We start from the raw sequence: 22,919 nt of genomic DNA on the forward strand, positions 1-22,919 counted from the left end.
ATTGGAATCAAAATTCTTATTGCTTTTTTGGAATCTTCATCTATTTCGGTAAATATTTTTGTTGGTTTACCTGACAAGAGTGAGAAATTAAGTACTTTTTTTTTGTTTTTGAAGTGAACGAGAGCGTAGAAAGCAAAACAATTTTTTTTTTTTCATAATTCACACAACTAAGTTCACAGTTATAGATATAACCACTTTTTAGCTATTAAGATTTTCGAGTTAGATGAACTTATAAAGTAAGGTTTTTTAGAAAAAAAAAAGAATGTTCATAATGTACTAAAAAATAATTCGGAAGGTCCTAGGGAGCAGTCATCACACCACTCTCCTCGGCAATTTACGGTGTTGATCAGATAAAAAATAATAAAATCGTTGGGCGTAGTGTATCCTGAGTAAACATGAAAATACTACGTCCCATTATTTAATTATTTTTTTATCTGATCAATACCGCAGATTGCTGAGGAGATTGGTGTAATGACTGCTACATAGGCCTTCCGCATTATTTATTCAGTTTTCAATACATTATCTAAATTATCTTTTTTTTTTCAATAAAACCGTTTAACATTCAATTTTTTTTTACTTTTTTTTTCAAGTTTTTAGTTTCTAATTTTGTTACTCAATTCTTCTCACTCAATTTACAAGGTAATATGTACTCCGCGATTTTGTAACTGCGGTCATCTTGAATTTGCATATTTTTCAAAGTATTCTACTAGTCAAGCCCTGTCATTTGATACCCATATTGTGGTAGTTGTGAAAAATATGTAATCCGCCATTTTGTAGCTGCGGCCATCTTGAATTTGCATCTTTTTCAAAATGTACTACTATTCTACTAGTCAAGCAATGTAAGTTCAATTTATTACCATTCATTTAAAGTAGAACTCATGTGAATGATATCTGATTTTTATTCCACAACGAATGTTTGAAATACAAACTGAGTAGAGAAAAGTATCTTCTGTATAATTCAGTGTTCATATAGAAGTATTTGTTTCGAAAGAATTTTTCCTTTCGTGTAATTCAATGTTTATATGAAAGTAGCTGTTTCAGGACTTTCTTTCAGTTTGTGTCTGAAAGTTACTTCTTCGCATGGTGAACACATCCATGTATAGAGGTACTTATTTTAAAATTGATTACTTCCTTCTTTTCCTTGGAAGATTTCCTCATCCTTGTTTTTTGTATCAAGATGGAGTAGTAGAAAGCCAAAAACTTTCTTTCCCAAAAATTAATCAATCCTAAAAATATAACCCCTTCAATTCTAAAATAAACTTCTAATTTCACCGTTTATTATGAGATAAGTAGTGTTCTCTGAGAATATATGCAATATGCATATTTTGTTGTAAAATAACCTTGAAAGTGCGTGTTTTTCATTTATTATATTTTTTAAATGTGGAAACATGGGTCCATTGAAACAAAAACACATTGAATTCAATAAAATGAAACACAATGTTCTTCGATCTTTTCTCTTATTTCTCAAATTTTACAAATTGTTTAGTTGGTTTACGTTAGGTTTAGCTACTGAGTTTATATATGTCTATCTTGTACCCAAAGAGTCATCTCAGACGGTACTAATGAGGAGCAAGTACTCCAAAACTGGTCTATCGGTGTTCGTCTCGACTAAATGAAATTAATTTTTGCTTTCTATATATAGAAAGTTACTTGCAATGAATCTTCCAAATGAAAGATATTGTATAGGTGCCTGATGGTTTCACTTCAGCTTTCTGAATTACAGCGGAAATGTGTGATTTATAGCTAAGTTTGGAGTCTAGGATCACACATAGATCTTTGATTTCAAAACCAGAATGTGAGGTCAGATTATTTATATCATATTCGAAAGTGATTGGGTGAAGTGTTCGATGAAAGTAAAGAATATGGTAATTGGATGCGTTCACACACATATCATTTTGCGTACACCAATTCGATAGGCAATCTATATCATTTTGTAGAATCAATGTATCGGCCTCACTTTCAATCATTTAAACAAAACTTGAATCGTCAGCAAATAGCAAAGCTTTATTTTCACTTCATATTTTTTAGAAAATGGTGATCTTGGAATGCTATGAAAATCATATGATTCTACTCATCTAGGTATGTAAAATATAGCATATTTTTTTACTTTTTACAGTAACAAAAATTATTTGCTTCAGAAAGCTTTTTTTAGTTTTTCTGAAAACAAAAGTGACCGAGGTACCTTTTGTGAATCGCCCGTTGAAATATTACGAAACCAAACTCGACTTTCATCACAGTAAAATTATCGGTTAGTATTTTGACGTTTGGTTTATTGGTTTACCAGTTTTTAGGGAACGGTGTTCCATTCTAACAGGTTTCTCAGCAGAACCATAATGGTAGTGATTTTAGAAACACCAAACCTTATTTCTAGCTTTTGGAACATAACTTGAAACTCGGGAACTTTGACACCCAAGATACAGATGCGAAAGCTTTGATGTTCGATGGCTCAAAATTCGTAACCTTGAATATGATGTGTATACCACCTCGATATACACGGAGAAAAAGGTTTGGTTGATTTCAACGATTTGCTCTTAATGTACACTGAAAAAACACGCTTTCGCTATTTTTGTGGTACATTATAATGAAATAAAGAAACTCGCATGTTGACAAATTTGATCACAGAGATAAGTAGATATCATCAATTAAGTTCAATAGTGAAATTTTATAAAAAATAGGAATATTTTTAATCATTTTATATATTTTCTTATTAGTCAGTGGACTATGATTGAAGACTGGCAGTAAACAAATCTAAAGAAATGAACTTGAAACGTTCAAGCCAGTCTCGAATTTACCTACACAGTAGGTTGAATGAACTGACGCCAATCAGAAAATAACTACTCCCCTGGCTAATGCCACGAAGGGCATTGGATTATATCAGACAGGCGTCAGTGCAGGTATCTTCACAGTTGGTTAGTACCTCGTCCACTAGATAAAGTGACATTTTGTTATTCGCTCCAACTTAGGAAGAGGAATGAATTACTCTGAAAGAATTCCGATTTTCAATTATGGAATATCATTGACTTTAGGTCGATGATGGCCACTATCTTGCACTGATGAGTGGCTAATGAGCTCAAAACTGGAAGTGTGCTGGTTCCAAAATTGAAGGACGACTCTTTCAGTTGTATTGCTAATTGCATATGCAGAAAATTTCTGCAGTTCTTTCATCAAAGAACTGACGACATTTACATCATGGGTAGGTACTTTTGTGCAAAATAATATATACAATAATATTTGAAAATAGGACGTGTTTATTGGTTAGCAGTGGAATTAGTGACCTTAACAATAGCTATATTATGAATAAGCATTTATTTTTGTGCATGATGCATTTGATAATACAGAATATTCCAGAGATCACTAATAAATGCCATTCGACGAAGACCAACGAGTGGCCTAAAGACTTCTTCGTCAGGTTTGGAAGGAAAATAATTACAAACTGAGCAGATGTCCTTCTGAGAACACAATATGTATCCCATCAGACCCAGCAAAAACATTTTTGAATTTATTTGGGTGATTATTGTCAGAAGAATTCAATAAATCAAATAATTTATCAAATTTTTCAATTACGTCTATTGTTGCCATGACATCTGCAGGAAGAGCCCCAAACTCACATAAGTATTCATTGCACTAGCTACTGTGTTACTAAGGACTTGGAGAGCAAGTTTGACTTTAATTTTTTCAAAATTTCTAGGACTAATATTTGAAGATGTGAGTGTAGGTGCACATCTATAGGTTTGTTTTATAACTTGCTGAAAAATCATGTCTATAAAGGACCATGATGTTTTCTTTTCATCAAAACAAAAAAACGTTTTGCATCAAATTATTTCTTGTGGCTTTGATCAAATGACATGTATCAAATAAATTTATAATACTCCTGTCACCAACTTGAAACTCACAATTACTAGGTGTGACACCAAGAATATTAAATAACTGAATATAATTTGATCCCATATCACTTACAAGTGCATCCACATAAAAACCAGCTGTAAACAATTTTGATATACACTCATCAATCACACAATGTAGTTCTACAGCAGAAAACTGTGTATTCATAAAAAAATATGCTATTTGCTGCTTCCAATTATTATATAGTCTTCTTATCATAATAACACAAGCATTTTGAGCAAGTAACATTTCTTTTCTGCCATTTCCAATATCATGTAGCCCAACAATCTCATCACGACCAGTATGGTAGTAAAGATTACTTTTCAATACATATAATGCAATGCGTGTCCTGATTTAACATGGTTCGTAATTTGATCTCCAGAGATTTGAAAACTGCTTCATTTTGAAAACCTGGTTTAAATGTGAGCTTTCGAGTTAATTGCTCCAAACATTTTGTTGGAAGACAGAACAATTTAATCATGAAATGATATGCTCGAGGCCCCAAAAAATAAAGTGTTAATGCAAATTTTTTGTATTCGGTGGAATACCTTCTTGCTGATGGTTTTGATTTCTTCAATTTGGTTTTTCTTTTCAATTTGGTGTTTTGACAATTCCTGATAAAGGTTCACTCAGAAACTTGTCATACATCTCATTGAAGTACTCTAGAGTCGGATCTCTCTCATGACTGTATGTCTTCATGCATTTTTTCCTTGTCATAGCTCTTAGTTTCTCACGCAACTTCGTCTTTCGTGGAGTTCCACAGCTTGTGTTTGAGTACTAGTTGTTGGAGAGTTGTTGCCCTAGGACTGGAAAAAAACTGTAATGTAATTCATTGATATAGTGAGGGTATATATGTTTGATAAAACTCTTGATTTACCCTAATTTCTTTTTAAACTGGAACATACATCTTGTGTGTAAAGAAATACATGATTTTTAAGAAAATCAAAATAACCCCACATAGAAGAATAATTGATAATAATAATAATAATATTTATTTATCCTTTGAGACGTTAACAACGTATAGGACATGTCAGTACAACACGTTAAAATAGTATAAAGAAAATAAACATACATTAAGATATAATATCTCAGTAGTTTTAAAGTATAAAAATGTATAAAATATAAAGAAAAAAAAAACAAGATTATTCAAAATTGGATGTATAATAAAATAATAAAATCAGGATGAAAGTCTGGATCGCAATCAGCTAAAGTCGTCTAAAAGGAATTCACTGACACTGTAATAAGCCTTAGACAGGAGCAAATGTTTAACTTCTCTTTTAAATGACATCGAACTCATGGTTTTAAAGTGATCAGGTAGGTGATTGAATAATTTTATTCCCATATATTGACTGTTCAAATTTAGAGGATCTGTGTCTAGGAATACTTAACAATTTTCCATTTCTGGTTGAGTAACTGTGTAAGCATTTAAATATGTAAATACAAGGGAATGGCAGGATTGGATATGATATGAAGTGATGTTTGCACGATTCTCTCCATGGGATATGGGATTGTTTTCTTTCCTCATATTTCATAAAAACATACCTGACGTCTGTAGCAGCTGGAGGAGAAGTTATGGTTTCTGCGTGCATGACGATGTTACTAGTAATGTTCAAAAATAACAAATTATCATTTAGAAATGCAGAAGATATTATAATCAATATGTAAACTTGGGACACAACATAGGTATCCGTATCCATAAAAAAAATATGTACTAAGAACATGCAAAATGGTACTCATCATCTAAGACAGCAACTTTCTTAGGAGGTCCTCCGCAATTATAATCATCAATAACTTCCAAGAAGTGCTTAGTGGCATCGTGAGGAAATATGGATGGAACTGCATTTTGGAATAGATGTTTCCGAGTTCCAGATTGAGAAATGACTTCTTTGGCAAAATGTTTCTATGCAAGGCATGGGTCCTTTTACATAATAAATCCTCTCTGTTACATAACCGCAGCCAACAAACAGCCCTAAAAAAACATGAACTAAATATAATTTTATTTAAATTGGACATTTCCAAATGATTATAAATACAATGTTCAAGAAGCTGCGTTGAGATAATGCAGTGAAATGAAGATTATTAACATTTGCCTACCTTGTAGAATTCCGAACAAACTTGTATTTTCCCTAGTTTTTGTAAAACAACTATGAACAACACAAACTGTTCCTCTTTTGCGAAACATTCTCCTGTGTAAAAGATATTTCACCTATTAACAAATTTTATTATATTCCAATAGTTACTGAAATAAAAGTTGTAAACAATAACAAAGGATCGTTGAGTGAAAAGTGAGGTTGAAGTTAAAACCACCTGAAACCGCACATGCGTATAAAAACTAGGTTCTGGCGAGAGGCCTAGCTTTTAATATGTGACCCAAGAAGAAAGATAAGAAAACATGAAAAATAACAAATCAAGATGGCGGCAGCCAACTTGACGTTTTAGGGGTCATAAGATTTTTTTAATTTTTTACTTTTATTTAATTTTCTGCGTATAAATTGGTCTTAAACTAAAAATAGTGAAGAACGTAAGTCAAACTAAATTGAATGTAACAAAGAAAAATATTGAAACTTTTAAAACCATTGTTAACCACTACAAAGAAGTGCCCTTTCAGTGCCTTTTTATAATGAAAATTTCATTAATATTATTAAAAGGCAGTAGATACTGAAATTCAAAATTATCAGATACATATCTATTGGATATACAGAATCCAAACTCAATGTTGAACACGGAATCTAGAATCTGCCACTTTTGAAACAATTGACACGAAAATCTTCAGAAATGGAAGCGATGCAATATGAAATGGCTCGAAATATGACTCTTCTATTCTTCTTTGAACGTTTACTTGATAAAGGAGAACCTAGAACTTTACATGATTTGAGTTGTCAATTTGGGTCAAAAGGATTTACCAAAGAAATGAGACAGATAGCAGGAGGAAGCCAAAGTGGCCTTAAGAAGTTTTTGGCTCAGTACCCTTCGCTGTTCAGTATGGATGGGGATTATGTTACCATCAATAAGTTTCAACAGAGCAACAATAAAGATAGTTCAGGTGAGTAAATAGTACATTAAGTTTTCAACATTGTTTTAAATTATTTTCTATTCATGCCTACGTATGTACTACGACATGACAAATCATGATTCTATTCACTATATGTGTATAATGAATTCAAATGTTTACTGATCTAGTCAAAACATCCAACTAATATGAATGTTGGTTATTACTAGTGAGTTTAAAAAATGTCGAGGAATGAATATGAGAACATCATTCAGTTTATTCAAGAGAAACATTTCATTTTCTTTTACTGAGAAAAGTAATTGATTCTAATAAAAACTGTGAAGAAGTAAAATTTCAAATATTTCATTAATTTGTTTCAGTCACCAGATATCAACTGGTAAGATAAGAATACATTTTTCTCTCCATTCTCTTACATATCTTTTCAAATGGGGTTCTTGATAACAGAAAAGGTTGTTGAGTATTTCTGTGTTCCATATCAAGTGGCAGTTGGATTATTGATTGAGAAACTTTTAAGGATGGGAACGTAACGTATCAAAAAGTAATGATATAACATTTTTCAAGGGTAATTTTCACTCTTCAGTAAGGACTACATGCTGAAAGAGAAAAAGTGATTTTTATGTAATTCACTGTTCATAAGCTGTCATCATTATAATAGTAGCTTGTACAAAATAAACAATACAGATCCCAGAAGCGACCTTTGTGGGACACCTATATTAAGATCCAGTCAGATTTTTTATTGTTGTTAGCGACATCAACTACATTGGTCATAAGCCTCGTGTTCTGGGTAGGCAATGTTAATAATTTGCCAAACCACCTAGAGAGCATCGTGGCTATTCGCAGTCTGTCAACCCAACTTCAACTAGATACATTCTCTCGAGGAAAATATCTGGTTGAGGTTGAGATCGACCTCACAACTTTCCGATTGAGTCGGGCGCACTACCACTGCGCCAAGTTATTGCTAGTCAGGTATTATATTGTATTTTGTAACAGCATAGTTTACTTGTATAGATACATATTGTTGTCAAACCTTCAAAAATGATTTGAACTATTTGAACAGTTGAATGCTCGACTTGAATCACAAAAGATTGATGCTGGGCACTCATCAGCAACAATGTATTCAATTACTTGATTGACAAATGATAATAAAATGTTGAATCAACCAGATGGATCAGGGGAGCAATAATATCCTCAAGGATATTCTCCAAATAAAATTCTGGAAAGTAATCTGATTCAGCAGACTTTTTATTTATTTTTCAAAACTGGGGACTGTTAGCACATACTTCCCCTATTGAAATTATTAAGTAACCTAATATTATCAGTTCTTAGTAGTATTGGATAGATCTATAGGAACTTTGATGAAAAATTGATTGAAGAGGGAAGCTATATTCGCTGCATTTTCTGTCAGTTTGGGAAAACCTTAATTGAAATCATACAGAAATGTTTCCTTCATTTATTCCATATTTTGATAAGAAAAAAATTTCATTTTTAGTGCATTTAAAAATTCGAGTCTACTTGTTTTATCGAAACTCTATTAATCTCAGTTAAAAACCTACAGGTTCTTAAGTTTTAGCAAATAAATTTATTCTTTGATCAGATATTTTGTTTTTAAAAATATAGTAAGACAGGCCCATGTTATCTAAATTTATGAAAATTTGGTCTATTGTAGTGTATGTAGCATATGTCATACGAGTTGGCCATCTCACCATTGGATGCAAATCAAAACATGATGGGATTTCAGATAAAGAATATTTTTGTGTGAGTCAAAATTAAAATCTCCATGTATGATGAAATTTAGGTTAGGTTTATACAAACAATACAAAACATCATAAATATTTTTGAGAAAGAACTGCACATCTCTGCTCGAAGATCTGTAGCAATTCAAAATAATATTAATTGTTTCCTTGAGGTATATGATGGAATTGGCCGATACTTGATGAAAATCCATAACCTATTCAAAGAAGACTTTATTGTAAGATTGTCACCAAACAGTTTTACAAAAATGGCGTGTGAAGACAGGCCCGATCACTTCATAATTCACTTCCAGAAAACTTCCAACAAGTGACTGAATGATTGTTATTTGGGAATCCAATCTGTATACATGCAGACACTTTTTTCGGCACTCCTTTGACAGATCCCATTTCTTTATTTGTCCCAATGATACGGGACCTCATCATTCATTAATTATTCTGCTTCCACCTGGTATGTTCCCTATGTTGGGTATTGTAATGAAGTTGCACTGAATTTAGTTTTGGAAAAACGACAACATAAACTTATTTATTCAATAACATACAGATAGAAATGTGAAATAGTAACTTAGTGTTTGTTCAGTTTGAATGCTTGTAAACTTCTGCCTTAAACTTCTGCCTGTTCTTCTCTTGGACCTCAGGGTTGTGTCTGGCATCCGGGAGAGGAGTGACTATACAGGGTGAACGCCTGAACACCCTGTCATTCAAAGAAATGTTTTCATTTTGGGATTCCCTTTATAATGACAAAGAAGTATAAGGCAAACGATTTTTTTTTATAAAATTTTTCGATGAAAAAATCTGTTTAAAATCTGTTTTTTCGTTAATCAGCTGTCACCCCCATACGAACGACAACTCTCAGAAGTGGAGAAACTTGTGCGAGCTAAGGACTAACGAGGTATTACCTTTTAACGTGTGATTCCTAACAAGGTTGTAGAATCATTCCAGCTTCAACCAGATAAATTCTCTCGAGAAAAATATCTGGTCAAGGCGGGAATCGAACCCACGGTCTTCCGATCGTGAGTCGGGCGCACTACCTCCGCGGCCAATTACACAACAAATAATAATTCCTAATATTGTATCATAACATTCAGTAGTGCAGTAAGATGCAATAAAAAAGTGTTTTCATTAATAAAGGTTAAACTGGAACCTCTGACTTAGAATAAATTTGGAAACAAGTACTTTTCCCAATCACCAAAAACTTCAATACTCTTCTTGAGTCGCGTTTCACAAACCAAGTTGGCGTCTTCAGGAGATGAAGGAAACTAATTTCTAATTGTAAAATTGGCCTTTATTTATATCTAACAAGGTACACTTTCAGTTTCGGATACACATCAATTATTTCGGGTAGAAATTTGCGGAAAATTTTCTCGTGAAAGTTCCGCAAATTCTAAAAATATACAATGGACTGATTTGAATGGGACCTTTATCACTGTTCATAGTTCACATGTCACACATTGCTATTTCCAGCCTTTCGAAAGCATCCAATCTAGTGACATGTACGTATCTGGACAATTTCGGACAGTTTTCATTCATTTCTGTTCTCCAAAACATGTTGAGCGACATTAGATTTTTCTGGTCTTCAAAATTGGATATGTGCTGCGTGTTCTTTGCAATGGGCCTTGATGACTTGCTTAGTCTGATTGATATATTTTTGTGAGTCCTCGCAGGTTATTTGATATATCCCCGACCTTTCATTTACCAACATTTTATCTTTAAGGTTACCTAACATTTGTTGAAGTGAGCAATTAGTTTCGAAGGCTACATTCACATACAACTTTTCAAAAATATGATCTAAACAACCGTTAGTGTATCTTGATTATTATGGAAGGACAAACAGTGACGGCTTGTGCATTGAAGAACAGGGAAGGCTAAAGTCATGAAGACTATATATGAAAAGCCCGCCGAAGGCTCACATTTTTTGGGGTACCACACCTATTTAAAGCAAAATACGTACTTAATATTTGCATAAATGCAAACAAAAATTGTGTATTGCCGAAAGTTATACGTATAAAACTGACCATTAAAAAAACAAAACAAAAAAGGGTTGCCTTTGAGTTATTTAATATAAATCATTTTTAATTTTTCATTTTCAAACATAAAAATAAAATTTAATAAATCTGAAGGAGACCTGCAATTTTGAAACATTTGAGGGTCGCTGTACATTACGATCAATTCATTTTTCGGTTCAATAACATCGAAAAATGAATACTGAGCTATTAGGTCGTTATAAAGTTTTTGGGGAAAATCTTTGGTATAGGATGGAATTTTTTCAAACAACAACAAATCAAAGTAGTTTAATTTAAGTAAATCTTCAAATCTAACTTTGATTTGCATTAAAAAGGTGTCCAATATTTCATTATAAATCTGTTTATAATTTTGTCTCAAATCGAGAGTTCGAGAGTTGAATCAATTGATTCGAAAATATTATTAAAAAATGTGTCATTATTTCTAAAATTTATCAAAGTTTCTGTTAAATTGTTTAACCGTTGTTTTGAGTAATTGATATCTGTTGATTTATTTTGAAGAATAGAAAAAACAACATCGGTATGTTCAAATATTAATTTAAATATTTCTAACAAGAAACAAAACTTGTGATCATTTAAAATATATTTGAAACCTCTCGCCTCCCTAAGACTTTGGTCGTTTTAAAATCGTCACTGTTTAGGATAAAATCAATGATATCAATCAATTTTTCTTTGTTTAAATGCACTGAAATTACTGCTCTAGATGTAGAATTCCAACGCGTAGCAGCAAAAGTTGGCATTCGGCTGCCACATATTTCATTCAAAACATGGCTTCTTTTGGTGGATTTTGAAAACAATGCTGAAAATCCAGACAAACTAAAAGAAATACGCGGCAATATTTTATGTTGTTACACGCTTTGCTGAATACTATATTTAGGGCATGGGCATGACAATGCGTAAAAAGTGCATGAGGAGCTATGGACTTTATTTTAGTTTGTAAACCATTTAAATGGCCAGCCATGACCGCAGCCCCATCATAGGTTTGCGCAATTAACTTTTGCCTAAAATTATAGATGTCACACGTACGAATTAAAAAATTGACAAATCGTCAGCTGTGCGCCCAGATGAAACATCATGAAAATCCATAAAACGTTCTACCACATTACCATCTTTGACATACCTAAAAACGATTGAAAGTTGTGATGTACAGGTAATATCGGTAGTTTCATCAATTTCCCATGCAAAAAAAGAAACACTTTCAATCTCCTTGCTTATATTTTCCTTAATAATATATGCCATACTTTAAAAACACATTAAAAATATTACCAAAAAGCACTGCTATAATACAATAGTGCCTGTTTTATACACAAATAACAAATATTATCAAGAAACACTAAAACGATTTACCGAAATATTTTTCAGTCCCGGTCCGTCACGGCATCCCGCCCGAATAATTGAATAAAAAACAAACGCAGTCGTACACTAATGAAAACCAACTGGAGGCTATCCTCCTCTAACGCTATAATTTCCGTAAATGAAATTACAAATCGGGAAGTATGTATCTGATTGGTTCGGTCTCGCGGAGCTTGTGTTTTTTTAAGCGGTTGGAGGCTTGCCTCCCTTGCAACGTATGGCATTTACTATTTCGGGTTGATGGTTTATTCGTTCATGGGCGGTGCGTTTGACGTTTGTTGATGCAGGATACAGTGTGGTACGTACTACGTAGTGAGTGATAGTGTTTTTTCGGGCATATTATGTATTTATATTAAAAATTAATAGTAAAGTAATGATAATCCCAAATGGTACATCAAGATAGTTTCAATTGTTGAAACCAATCAAGCAATAGAGTTCAGTTATGAACCCAATAAGTAAAATCCTTAATATAAACTATTGTAATTGCTTAAAAATAAATAAACCTATTTATTTTTTATTGGTCCAGTACACCACGACATATTAATAAAATACCAAATGGAACATAAAAAAAGAAAAAATATTAAAAAGACAAGAATAAGCTTAAAGATATTCAACACTAATGATCGATTAAATTATAAAACAAAAACGTAACTATCTCAAGTACATTACAGAATTGTAACAAAGTCCCAAATGTTACATCAATGTGCAAACAAACCCTAGAGTCAAGTTATTACTTCATAATAAATAAAGGTGTGCATTTTCATTTGTCAAGTGGTACATTAAGTTCAAATTCCAAAAAAAAAGACATGTACAAACACTAGAATAAGTTATGATCATTAAAAGAAACAATGACTATTCAGAAGTTTAATGAACAATCTCTAAATGAAGTCGTCTGATTGCCATTTTTTTGAATTTTAAATATGACAAATGAAAAAGATCAAGTTCTGAAAAGTATGTATTGAAATTTTTTTGAAGCCTACAATTTATTGCCATCGAGCCATAGCTGTTAATCTTGTGGAATCGCAACCTAAATGAAATAATGTTATTGCTTCTTAAGGATCTTGAGTTAACAGAAAGGCAAAGGTCATCTAAAATAGCTGAACAATTGTAGTGGAAGTTTATTATTTTATGAAGGAATAGAATCATTGCAAGTTTTCGTCTGTCCTCAAGTGATAATAAATCTAATACAGACAAAAAATCTGATTGCTTCTTAAGGATCTTGAGTTAACAGGAAGGCAAAGGTCATCTAAAATAGTTGAACAATTGTAGTGGAAGTTTATTATTTTATGAAGGAATAGAACCATTGCAAGTTTACGTCTGTCCTCAAGTGATAATAAATCTAATACAGACAGCCTCATTTGCAAGGTAAATCCAAAGTAGGGTAGGCCAAGTTTCCAAATTATATATTTAGAGAAGCGATTTTGCACTTTTTCAAGTCTCTTTATGACAAGCATAAAGAGGACACCAAATAACACTATTATATTCCAAAATACTCCGAGCTAGTGAAAAGTATAATGACTTTATAGCATCATAATCTGTGATATGGCGGGTATTCCTTTTGATAAATCCGAGCATTCTGAATGCTTTATTGCAGATATTATTGACATGATCAATAAAGCTTAAACCTTCATCGAAAGTTATTCCCAAATCGCATAAGCTTTTGACAGTTTGTAGAGTTACATCATTAATGGAGTAGTTTCCAATAACAGGCTGTCTTATTCTATAAAATCTCAACACATTACATTTCTTAATGTTAACTTTTAGACAATTCGTATCACAGTAGGTACAAAAGCTATCTAGGTCATTCTGAATACATTCAACATCATTGGTAGATTGCACTGTTTTGAAAAACTTGAGGTCGTCCGCATACAGAGAGATATTACAGTGTTTAAACACTGATTTAACATCATTAATAAAGAGTAGAAATAATAAAGGTCCAATGTGCGAACCTTGCGGAACCCCTGAAGTCAAATGAATTGTTTCTGACACTGTCAGCTATCCTCATATTCTGCGATCTACCGGAAAGGTAGGATTCAATAAATTTCAATTATCTGCCCGTTATTCCAAGATTATTAAGTTTTAAAATTAATAGTTCAAGACAAACTGAATCAAAGGCTTTAGCAAGGTCCGTGTAGATAACATCAACTTGGAACCCTTGCTCAAGCTTATTTGTGATGAAATTTTGGTAGACAGCCAAATTGGTGGCAGTAGACCTTTCCTTGTAGAATCCATGTAGTTCATCTATTATGATGTGTTTGAAATTATTGAATATTTCATCCGTAATTAAAGATTCAAATACTTTGGGAATACAAGAAATTTTCGAGATACCCCTGTAATTATGAATATCATTTCTGTTTCCACTTTTGAATACTGGAGAAAGGAAAGATTTTTTCCAAACACCTGGAAAAATCCCTGTATCAAATGATCTTTGAAAAAGTATTTTAAGGGAATGCGATGAATTGTGACAGCAATTCCTTAACAATACTGGCGGAATTCCGTCAGGACCGCGCCCTTTGAGATATCTAGGTTTTTCAATTTATTTTCAATTACCACTTCACTGAAGGTGTGGAAAGATAACGTGTTAATATCATAATTGGTATGGTCTGGTACATAATTTTGAACAGGTGAATGAATCGAAAAGCAAGATTTGCCTCCTCTGACGAGCCGCCGCTGAGAACAAATAAATTTGAATATATGCCTTCGAAAAGTCGAAGATTTATGAAGATTCTCCATTAATTATTGTTTCCTATTTACCTTATCTACAATATTTGAGGAATACCTCATGCTTTTAGCTATGTCCCTGATAACATTCTTGTCAATATCTTACCTTTTTTGAATCAAGGGTAACTTGAAAAGCCTGTGGATAAGAAAGTTTGAACATGCCATTGTGTGCTGTGGACAATGGTATGAGCTATCAGGAACATATCTAAAAGACTGGTATTTTTCTTATAGACATTTTACACGTTAAATTCCAGACCCTGGTTACTTCTAATCATTAAAACATCCAAGAAAGATAACTAATCCTTGTTTTCAGTTTCTTATGTAAACTTAATATTTGGGGTACTGTTGTTGAAAATTGAAAGAAAGTCCTCTACCTTTGATTTCTTTGTATCAAAAATCGCAAAAACATTGTTTTCATATCGAATCCAAGTCAGAAGAAAGTAATCTAATTCATATGTTGCTTCCAATTCAAATCTGCTCATGAATAGATAAATTATGAAAGGGGCCAATGGGTTCCCATTGCTGTGTCATTATACTGTCTGTAGAAACAGTTTTTGCAACTTGCAACTTTACATCCTTAACCTTCTCTATGAATTAACAACACTAAAACTCAATTGCGAGATTTAGAGAGTTTCAAACTGTTTGGTTAGCCATTTAGTAATTATATAAGTGTTGGAATTTTTGACGGATACAATTGGTAGCACTGACCTGCCATTCTTGTGAATTTTTGGTTTACCATATGTTTTAGGAACTGTAGGAATAGAAACCTATAGACTCCTCTTCAAAGCTGGTGTGACCAAATTTTGACATTTCTTGAGTATGGTTTTACATCTGAAACCATGTTAGGCAATGGTTTTCTTGGTAATTTATTATAGGGATTGTTCTCGATTAAATTATCAATTTTCTTAAAGTAATTTGACTTGTCCAATATCAAACTTTATTGCCTTTGTCTGCTTTCAAATAGAGAACATCTTTCTCTTTCAATTTTTGATGATATTTCTGTATGTCTTCTGTATATTATCATTATTGTTTTATTAACACATAGTACAAATAATATCAATAAAACTCCTGTGATACTGTATGCTCGTTACACATATGCTAATTGTATTTTTTCGTCCAGGTGGAAAAGATTACAATACACAGGCAATAGAATATTTTTCCGAAAAACTCGCCCAGTATGGTGAAGGAACTGAAGTGCCCATACGAAGTCTTTTGGGTCATAGATCCCAAGCTAGTCCAGAAGTACGCCATGTATCTGGACAACACTTCCATGAATTCAGGGATTTCCTATTGAAACATCCTGATGCTTTTACTATTGATGACGAGAAGGAAACTGTAGTTTTAGCAAACTTTGAATCTGTAAAAAGTCATTGTCCTCCAGAACTGCATTTTCAACCTGATGTTAAAATAGACCCACAAGAGACACAGACTTTACTAGATTTTTTAGCCCAATGTATAGAGGTAATGAATGTTTTTTTAATTTTGAACTGTGAACTTATATCTCTGTGACTTGATTTTTAGGTGAAAGGCCCCATTCTCGTTGATCAGCTATTCCAAATTGTGAGTTGTAATCTTGCAGAGAAAATCTGGTCGAATTTATTCAACACTCCAACACACTTTACCAGTTTCCTGAGATTGTTTTCAGACAGCTTCCACATACACTCTAATTTAGTAACACTCTTACAACCACCAAAAATAAATCAAAAACATATATTGACACAAGTTACATTAATTAAAGAACACAAAAATATTGAAGATATAAAAAATGTGCAAAACTTGTGGATTGATACAAATAATGACAACCTAGATAAATTGGAAAATCAGGAAAAACCAGAAAAATTGTCCCCTCCACCAATGCCACCAACAGAAAAAGAGAAAGAAAAAGTTCACTTTGTACAACTGTCTCCAAAATCTATCAGTGATAGGTTGAAACAACCAAAACTTCAGCAGAAATTGAATGAAGCCCAAATGAAATCACTGAGCCCAGAGCCATCTTCATCGCCAGAATCCTCCTTGTCTACTCCTTTCAATGGACAAAATGAAGAAAATAAAATCGAAGTGAATTTCAAAATTGGTAAGATAACATTTGTGTTCGCACTCGAAGTCTTCCATTGATAATTTTTGTACAGGACAATGAAATTGAGTAACATTGTTTTATGTTATAACACGTCAATAAAAATATCATAGGTGTCTCCACATTTCAAAATAATTTTAATATTTCATTCAACTAGCTCCAGTTCAGTTCTGCAAATTTTTCATAGAGTTATTAGTATTCACTTTGGGTCAAACAACATTTTTATCATAAAAAAAGACATATCAGTAATGATTTCAGAAGGATATAAGATGTTTATTTGGGTCAATATATTTTTCAACTTCGTTATTTGATAATTGATTTTTTAAATATTTGAAACAAAAAAATACTCAACTGGATTTCCTTCTATTCATAAGCTAGTGAGAGGTATAATCGATAATCTAAGATTTTTCTATGTTTATGTGTCAATTCATAATATTTTTTAGGTAAACCGGGTAAACCATCTTTAGACACTCAGGTGAACCAAGTTATGTTTAATCCTCAAGCTGAGCCCCAAAAGTATGGTACAAAACCGAATTCAACGTATAATCAATCTTTAAAACAAAGAATAAACAACCTGGTATTGAAGACCCTTCAGGAAAATACTGGTCGTGAACGTCAGAGTCTCTTGAATCAGAATATGCCCCAAACTGATTCATGGAAATCAAAACTATTTCAAAATACTCGTGTAATATGCAGTATTCGTGAATGTCAATTGGTTACTGAGGATATACTTAAAAAGGTTAATAGATATAAAGATACCCCCTGGCCATTTACTTGTGATAGGGTTGTTGTCGCATTTGATTGTGAAGGGATTAATTTGGGAGTCAAGGGGCAGTTAACTCTTATGCAAATAGCTACAATGAATGGGTTTTCTTATGTTTTTGATTTGATATCCTGCCCACAAATGATAGAGTACGGACTGAGGACATTGTTGGAATCTCAAGATATTGTGAAGGTAAATAGTGCCATTTGTGGTGGTAAAGAGTGCTTCAATTTACAAACATGTTCACATATTCAAAAACTAATCCATTGAACCTGTTTTGTTTTAGATTGTTCATGACTGTAGAAACGACTCGGTAAATCTATATAATCAATATAATATAACATTAAGAACAGTCTTCGATACTCAGGCTGCCCATGCAATTTTGACATATCAGGAAACTGGTCGACCTGTCTATAAGGCCAAAAGTATTGCGCTGAATGCCTTGTGTGAATGTTATGGTGCTCCCATCAACCCTATAAAAGAACAACTCAAAAATATTTACAAGAGGGACCAAAAATATTGGTCAAGAAGGCCTTTGACAAGAGAAATGATTTTGTATGCTTCAGCTGATGTTTTGAGTTTGACCAGTGATAAGATTTACTATCAGATGACCAAGGCTATTAAAGAAGAAAACAAGTCTTTAATGTTGGATCTTTGTGAAGAACAGGTTGATTATTTTTTGGGATACTATATAAATGAAGAAATTTCCATTTTAAATTTTGATATGAAATTCAGAATTTAGTATTTTTTCTCTCTCCAGAATTACTTTTGTGTTAATGAAGTGTTACCTGCAAAAAACTCTTTGTGAACTTTTTGACTGGCTCAACAAAGTGATACAACTAACTAAGTGGATAATTGAATTGATTTCAGTTTGATCTTTTAAGATGGGAATAATGTGTATTATATTAGTAATAAAAAAAAATGTTATTGTGTCTCAGGTAGTGGTCAGTTTGGTGTGACATTTCTTATTTCATTAATATTTCAAATAAATATGAGATGGTTTTATTATAGATCAAGTCTGATAAATTTTTTTTATTTTTAGATTTTTATGCAAATAAGTCCAGATACTGTGAAAATGAAGAAACGTCAGAGGAAAACTGAAACTGAAGTTGCAGAACTGAGGCAGAAATTAGCTCAAGCTACAAAAAGTGTTGTTTTGAGTAACAGGGAAGTAAGGTTACTTAGGTGAGTAAATGATTCATTAATGACATTTCCTTAATACTTTCAACTCTTCTTTCAAATATCCTGTGGACAGAATTTGAAAAAAGATTTTATTATTGGCTGTGCCTGCTTTTAGGTACATTGAACTCACCGATGATGAAAAAGAAAAATTAAAGTCGTCTGCAAAGGTCGCCAAAAAACTGGAGAAGTTAGAGAGTTTGGGTCAGGACCGAGATGGAGATAGTTCAGATGAAGATGCGGATAATGATCAAGACTACCCTAGTCTGGAAAGTGATATAACATCGCCTCGTAACTCTGAACCAACCAGTCTCACAGAATCTATGCAACTTGTTGATTCCATATTAAATGATAGTAAGATTGATCGAATAGATAAAATTGATAGGTTGGAGTCTATATTGAGCAGCGCTGCGCTATTACCTAGTGAAAATTCTAGTAAATGCATATGCAATTGTCACGGTAAGCTGAATAATGGATACAAACAAGAAAGGGTAATGTCTCCTACTAATGAGTATGTTAGTAGTGTTAAGGATAATGACCCAGGTGTGGCTAAGGAAAATCACCAAAACGTTGGCACTCAAACACTTAGCACTGGAGATATAGTTGTGACCAAAATTTTTTTCAATGAAACCACTGAGTAGTAGTCGATGTCAGACTACTATCAATATTATATCAGTAGTTTCAGGCACTAATCAGTAACGATACAAGGTATAATGAAAGTATATAGTTGTTTCAAGTGAAAATGCTCAATAACACAATTTTTATAGTGATTTTCAAAACAAAGGCCTTATAATTTTTTTTTAGGTAAATTGTATATATAGTCACAAATAAGGTAGCTAGTGGAAGTTTCTTAGGATTTAACTGTACTTAAAATTTCAAGAACATATTTTCTAGCTTATTGGATTGAAAAATGTTTATACCCAAAAGTTTTTTATCATAAGTGAATTGGGATGCTGCAAGTATGTAGCTTATTTTAGTTTGAATGTCTGTTTAACAATGTTACGTGATTATCCTTTTGAGCTTCGGGTAAAAATTCTTCTTGAATAATATGAGTTTGTGTCTTGATATCTACACCTTACATTCCACTTTTTTTTAATGAAAAATTGATTATAACTTCTGGTACCTTCGAGTAAGTAAATTAAAAGACGAAGTGGCTACAACACTGTTCTCAGGAAAACAACTGAATCTCTTTAAAATCATAATTGCATGATACAATGAAAAAACTCGAAGACATTTTCACATAACAGAATTTTAAGCATATTTTTTATCATTAAAAAAAGTTGAAAAGAAATTATTATATTGATTAATCCTTTAGATAGTACACTAATAAATTTTGTTTTGTTATACTTTAATAAAATAATACTTATAAGGTAAAAAAAATCGCTAACAATTCTCATGGCAGTTCTCAATTATGACTTCAAACACATACGTTCATAATTTTAAAGCCAGACATTTCATTCGCAGATAAATTATCTATGACTAAAATAAAAATGGTAAATAGAAAAATGCACAGTTACATAAAATTTATTGTGATTCAATTAATTTATTTGAAATTCATATTTGTAGCTGTGCACAAGTATGTTTGCTGCCATATTTATCAGTTTACTATTTTATATATTTACATAATTGTTACAAAAGGTGATAACTAATATTAGTGATATAATTTTAATAGATTCGGAAAATTTTGATATTCAACATTCAATTAACTAGTGACATATATTTATGAAAATTCATAATTAAAACGAAAATATTATAGAGCACTTACATTTCAAAGTGGGATATCATTATTTTCTGAAATCCATATATATTTTTTTTGTATGGGGTACGTCTAATTATTTTTAATCCCTATTAATTAATTTACGTGTTTTCTGATTATTTATTGTTGTTGATGTTGAACATTAGAGTGTAACAGCTATTATGAAGAATATACTCGACTTGTTTGGAACTTAAACAAAGGCTTTCGAAAGTGTATTAGCTTGTCCTGGATATGTAGAATATTTCTAAACAAAACAGACCTAAAATCATTCTGAATATGTTTAATAATAACGGATTCCAAAGTTCTTGGAATGAGCATTATATTCTGAAATATTCATGTGAATTATGAATATATTCTTGATGATTTTAGTGTCCCTGGTAATATTATGGTGATACAATGAAACTAGGCCTAGAGAGACATGGATATCAGTTCTGTCAAACATAAATTGATATTTATTGAAGATATTTGAGTGTAGTGATATATTATTTTCATTCAGTCTTCAGTGATATAATAAAATATTTAACAGTCTTATCATCTTAAATACATTTTAAGAGGGCTAAGACCAATTATTCTAATCAAAAAGCAATAATTATGTATTTTTAACATACATTATGTTTGCTGGTAATGGTTTTTTATTTATAATGTTTTTCTAATTGAATAAAAGTCATATATGTATTTATCTTTGTTCCATTTTATATTCCTTCTAGCAGCCATCCAAGAAATGATATGTACTAGAATTAACTTATCACGAAAGAATATTTTAAATTCAAAAATTTCTTTTTAGTGCCGTAGGTACACCTAACTAATCCAAAATGCTTATAAAAAGTAAGAATATGTTGATGCAAAAAGAAAGCATAAACATCATCTCCAAATAGGAGATATAATAATTTGTAAGCAGGTGAAGAGAAATAATTCAACTTTTTACTGTGACCAAAAAATCTCGGGAAATTGTGTAAATTAGTTGCACAAAAATTTAGCAAAATAGAGATAATTAATTAAATGATACCCCCAATGACCTAGAAATACTTTTTAACAATGATGAGATGTAGCAACTCCCTGGAGTAGAGAGGCTTCAGCCGTTGATGATATCGATGTATACGGAATTTTATTTTACGACATAACAGATTCAACAAATCTGGAGTGCTGTTTTCAATATAATAACGTAAAGTATAAAACATACATGTAAATAAATATTTATTTAGATAATCAACGGATATTGAAAATATTTGAATTTGGAAACTTTAATGAGATAGCCATCTTGGTTACGAACAGGTTGGAGCCTGGTTCCCTTACCCTTTGGACTGATGTTTGCCAGAAGGACAAATGGTTCATAACTGATGTTGAGTGTTGATGTGGTGGCGGCATGAATGTCCTCAGACATCAGTGCCGCCCTTTACGGTGTACCCCTACCTGGCTGGGGCGGATGAAAAACTTGTTTATCTTTTAACGGAGGACATAGAGGCCTCATTCGACAGTGTCGGGGCCTTCTATATCGGGAGGGGTCGTCTACAGTATAATCCATAGTTTCCCTGACTAATGGGTTTTCATGAGTTTCTGCACAATCAAAAACTCGCTGATTTCTCGACTGAATGGATTGCCGAATGGAAGGTAGCTGCAAATCTCTGCGGATGGCTTCATTCCGCACGAACCAAGGAGCATTCACAATCATCCTTATTAACTTGTTTTGCAATCTCTCCAGAGTGGAGATATTATACGTAGCCGCTTGTCCCCAGACGTCTGAAGCATACATGATGGCAGGCTTGAACATCATGTTATAGATGGTAATTTTGTTTTTGAGACTCAATTTGGATTTCCTTTTTTTGTGATATTGATGACTTATTTATAATATTGATAACTTATTTATAATAATTATATTATAATTTATTATAATTATAATAATATAATTTCCTGTTGATCAGAGGGTACAGTCTAACTATCCGACCCTTGATCTTTGATTTAACGCACATGACGTGCGGGTTCCAAGTGAGCATGCAGTCTATTAGAAGATCGAGGTACTTTACCCGCGCTTGCCAGTCAATCTCCCTTCCAGAGATTCTCACTTTTCTGGCCAGAGAAGATTTCAATCTTCCCATGGTTATCGCCTGAGTCTTGTCCGGGTTCACTCGGATCTTCCAATCGAGGTACCAGCGCTCGAGGTCGTCCAATGCACGTTGTATGTAGACCAATCTCAAGTACCACAGCTACCAGTAAAAAATCTACGTGATATTTTGGATAAGTGCATTTCTAAATTATCCAATATAGGCCTGCATGTTGATGGCATCGTGAGTGACATGGGCTCTAACTTTTATGAATTGTCAAAGTTATTAGGGGTCACTTTAGAAAAATATGAATTTGAGCTGGGTAGTAAAAAACTTGTTTATATTTTTGATCCAAGTCATTTGATAAAAGCCA

The 22,919-nt window shown here is 32.5% G+C and overlaps 1 protein-coding gene across 1 annotated transcript; it reads left to right on the plus strand.

The window, feature by feature from the left end:
- Window positions 1-6,270: 6,270 nt before the first annotated feature.
- Window positions 6,271-21,182, plus strand: egl (Egl_like_exo domain-containing protein). Its single transcript, XM_023172078.2, has 7 exons — window positions 6,271-6,925; window positions 15,856-16,196; window positions 16,257-16,809; window positions 17,253-17,764; window positions 17,859-18,239; window positions 18,615-18,757; window positions 18,870-21,182. The coding sequence occupies exons 1-7, from the start codon at window positions 6,658-6,660 to the stop codon at window positions 19,390-19,392; spliced, it is 2,721 nt and encodes a 906-aa protein (XP_023027846.2). The 5' UTR covers window positions 6,271-6,657; the 3' UTR covers window positions 19,393-21,182.
- Window positions 21,183-22,919: the final 1,737 nt, after the last annotated feature.

Source organism: Leptinotarsa decemlineata, unplaced genomic scaffold (genome assembly GCF_025532065.1).
Source record: "Leptinotarsa decemlineata unplaced genomic scaffold, Ldec_3_MD MMD2_tig00078346_RagTag_RagTag, whole genome shotgun sequence".
Classification (NCBI taxonomy): Eukaryota; Metazoa; Arthropoda; class Insecta; order Coleoptera; family Chrysomelidae; genus Leptinotarsa; species Leptinotarsa decemlineata.

Coding starts and splice junctions, on each gene's coding strand:
- egl (XM_023172078.2), top strand. CDS start 6,658: ATGGAAGCGATGCAATATGAAATGGCTCGAAATATGACTCTTCTATTC. Junction 17,765..17,858: donor AATCTCAAGATATTGTGAAG/GTAAATAGTGCC, acceptor GTTTTGTTTTAG/ATTGTTCATGACTGTAGAAA. Junction 18,240..18,614: donor TGGATCTTTGTGAAGAACAG/GTTGATTATTTT, acceptor TTTTATTTTTAG/ATTTTTATGCAAATAAGTCC.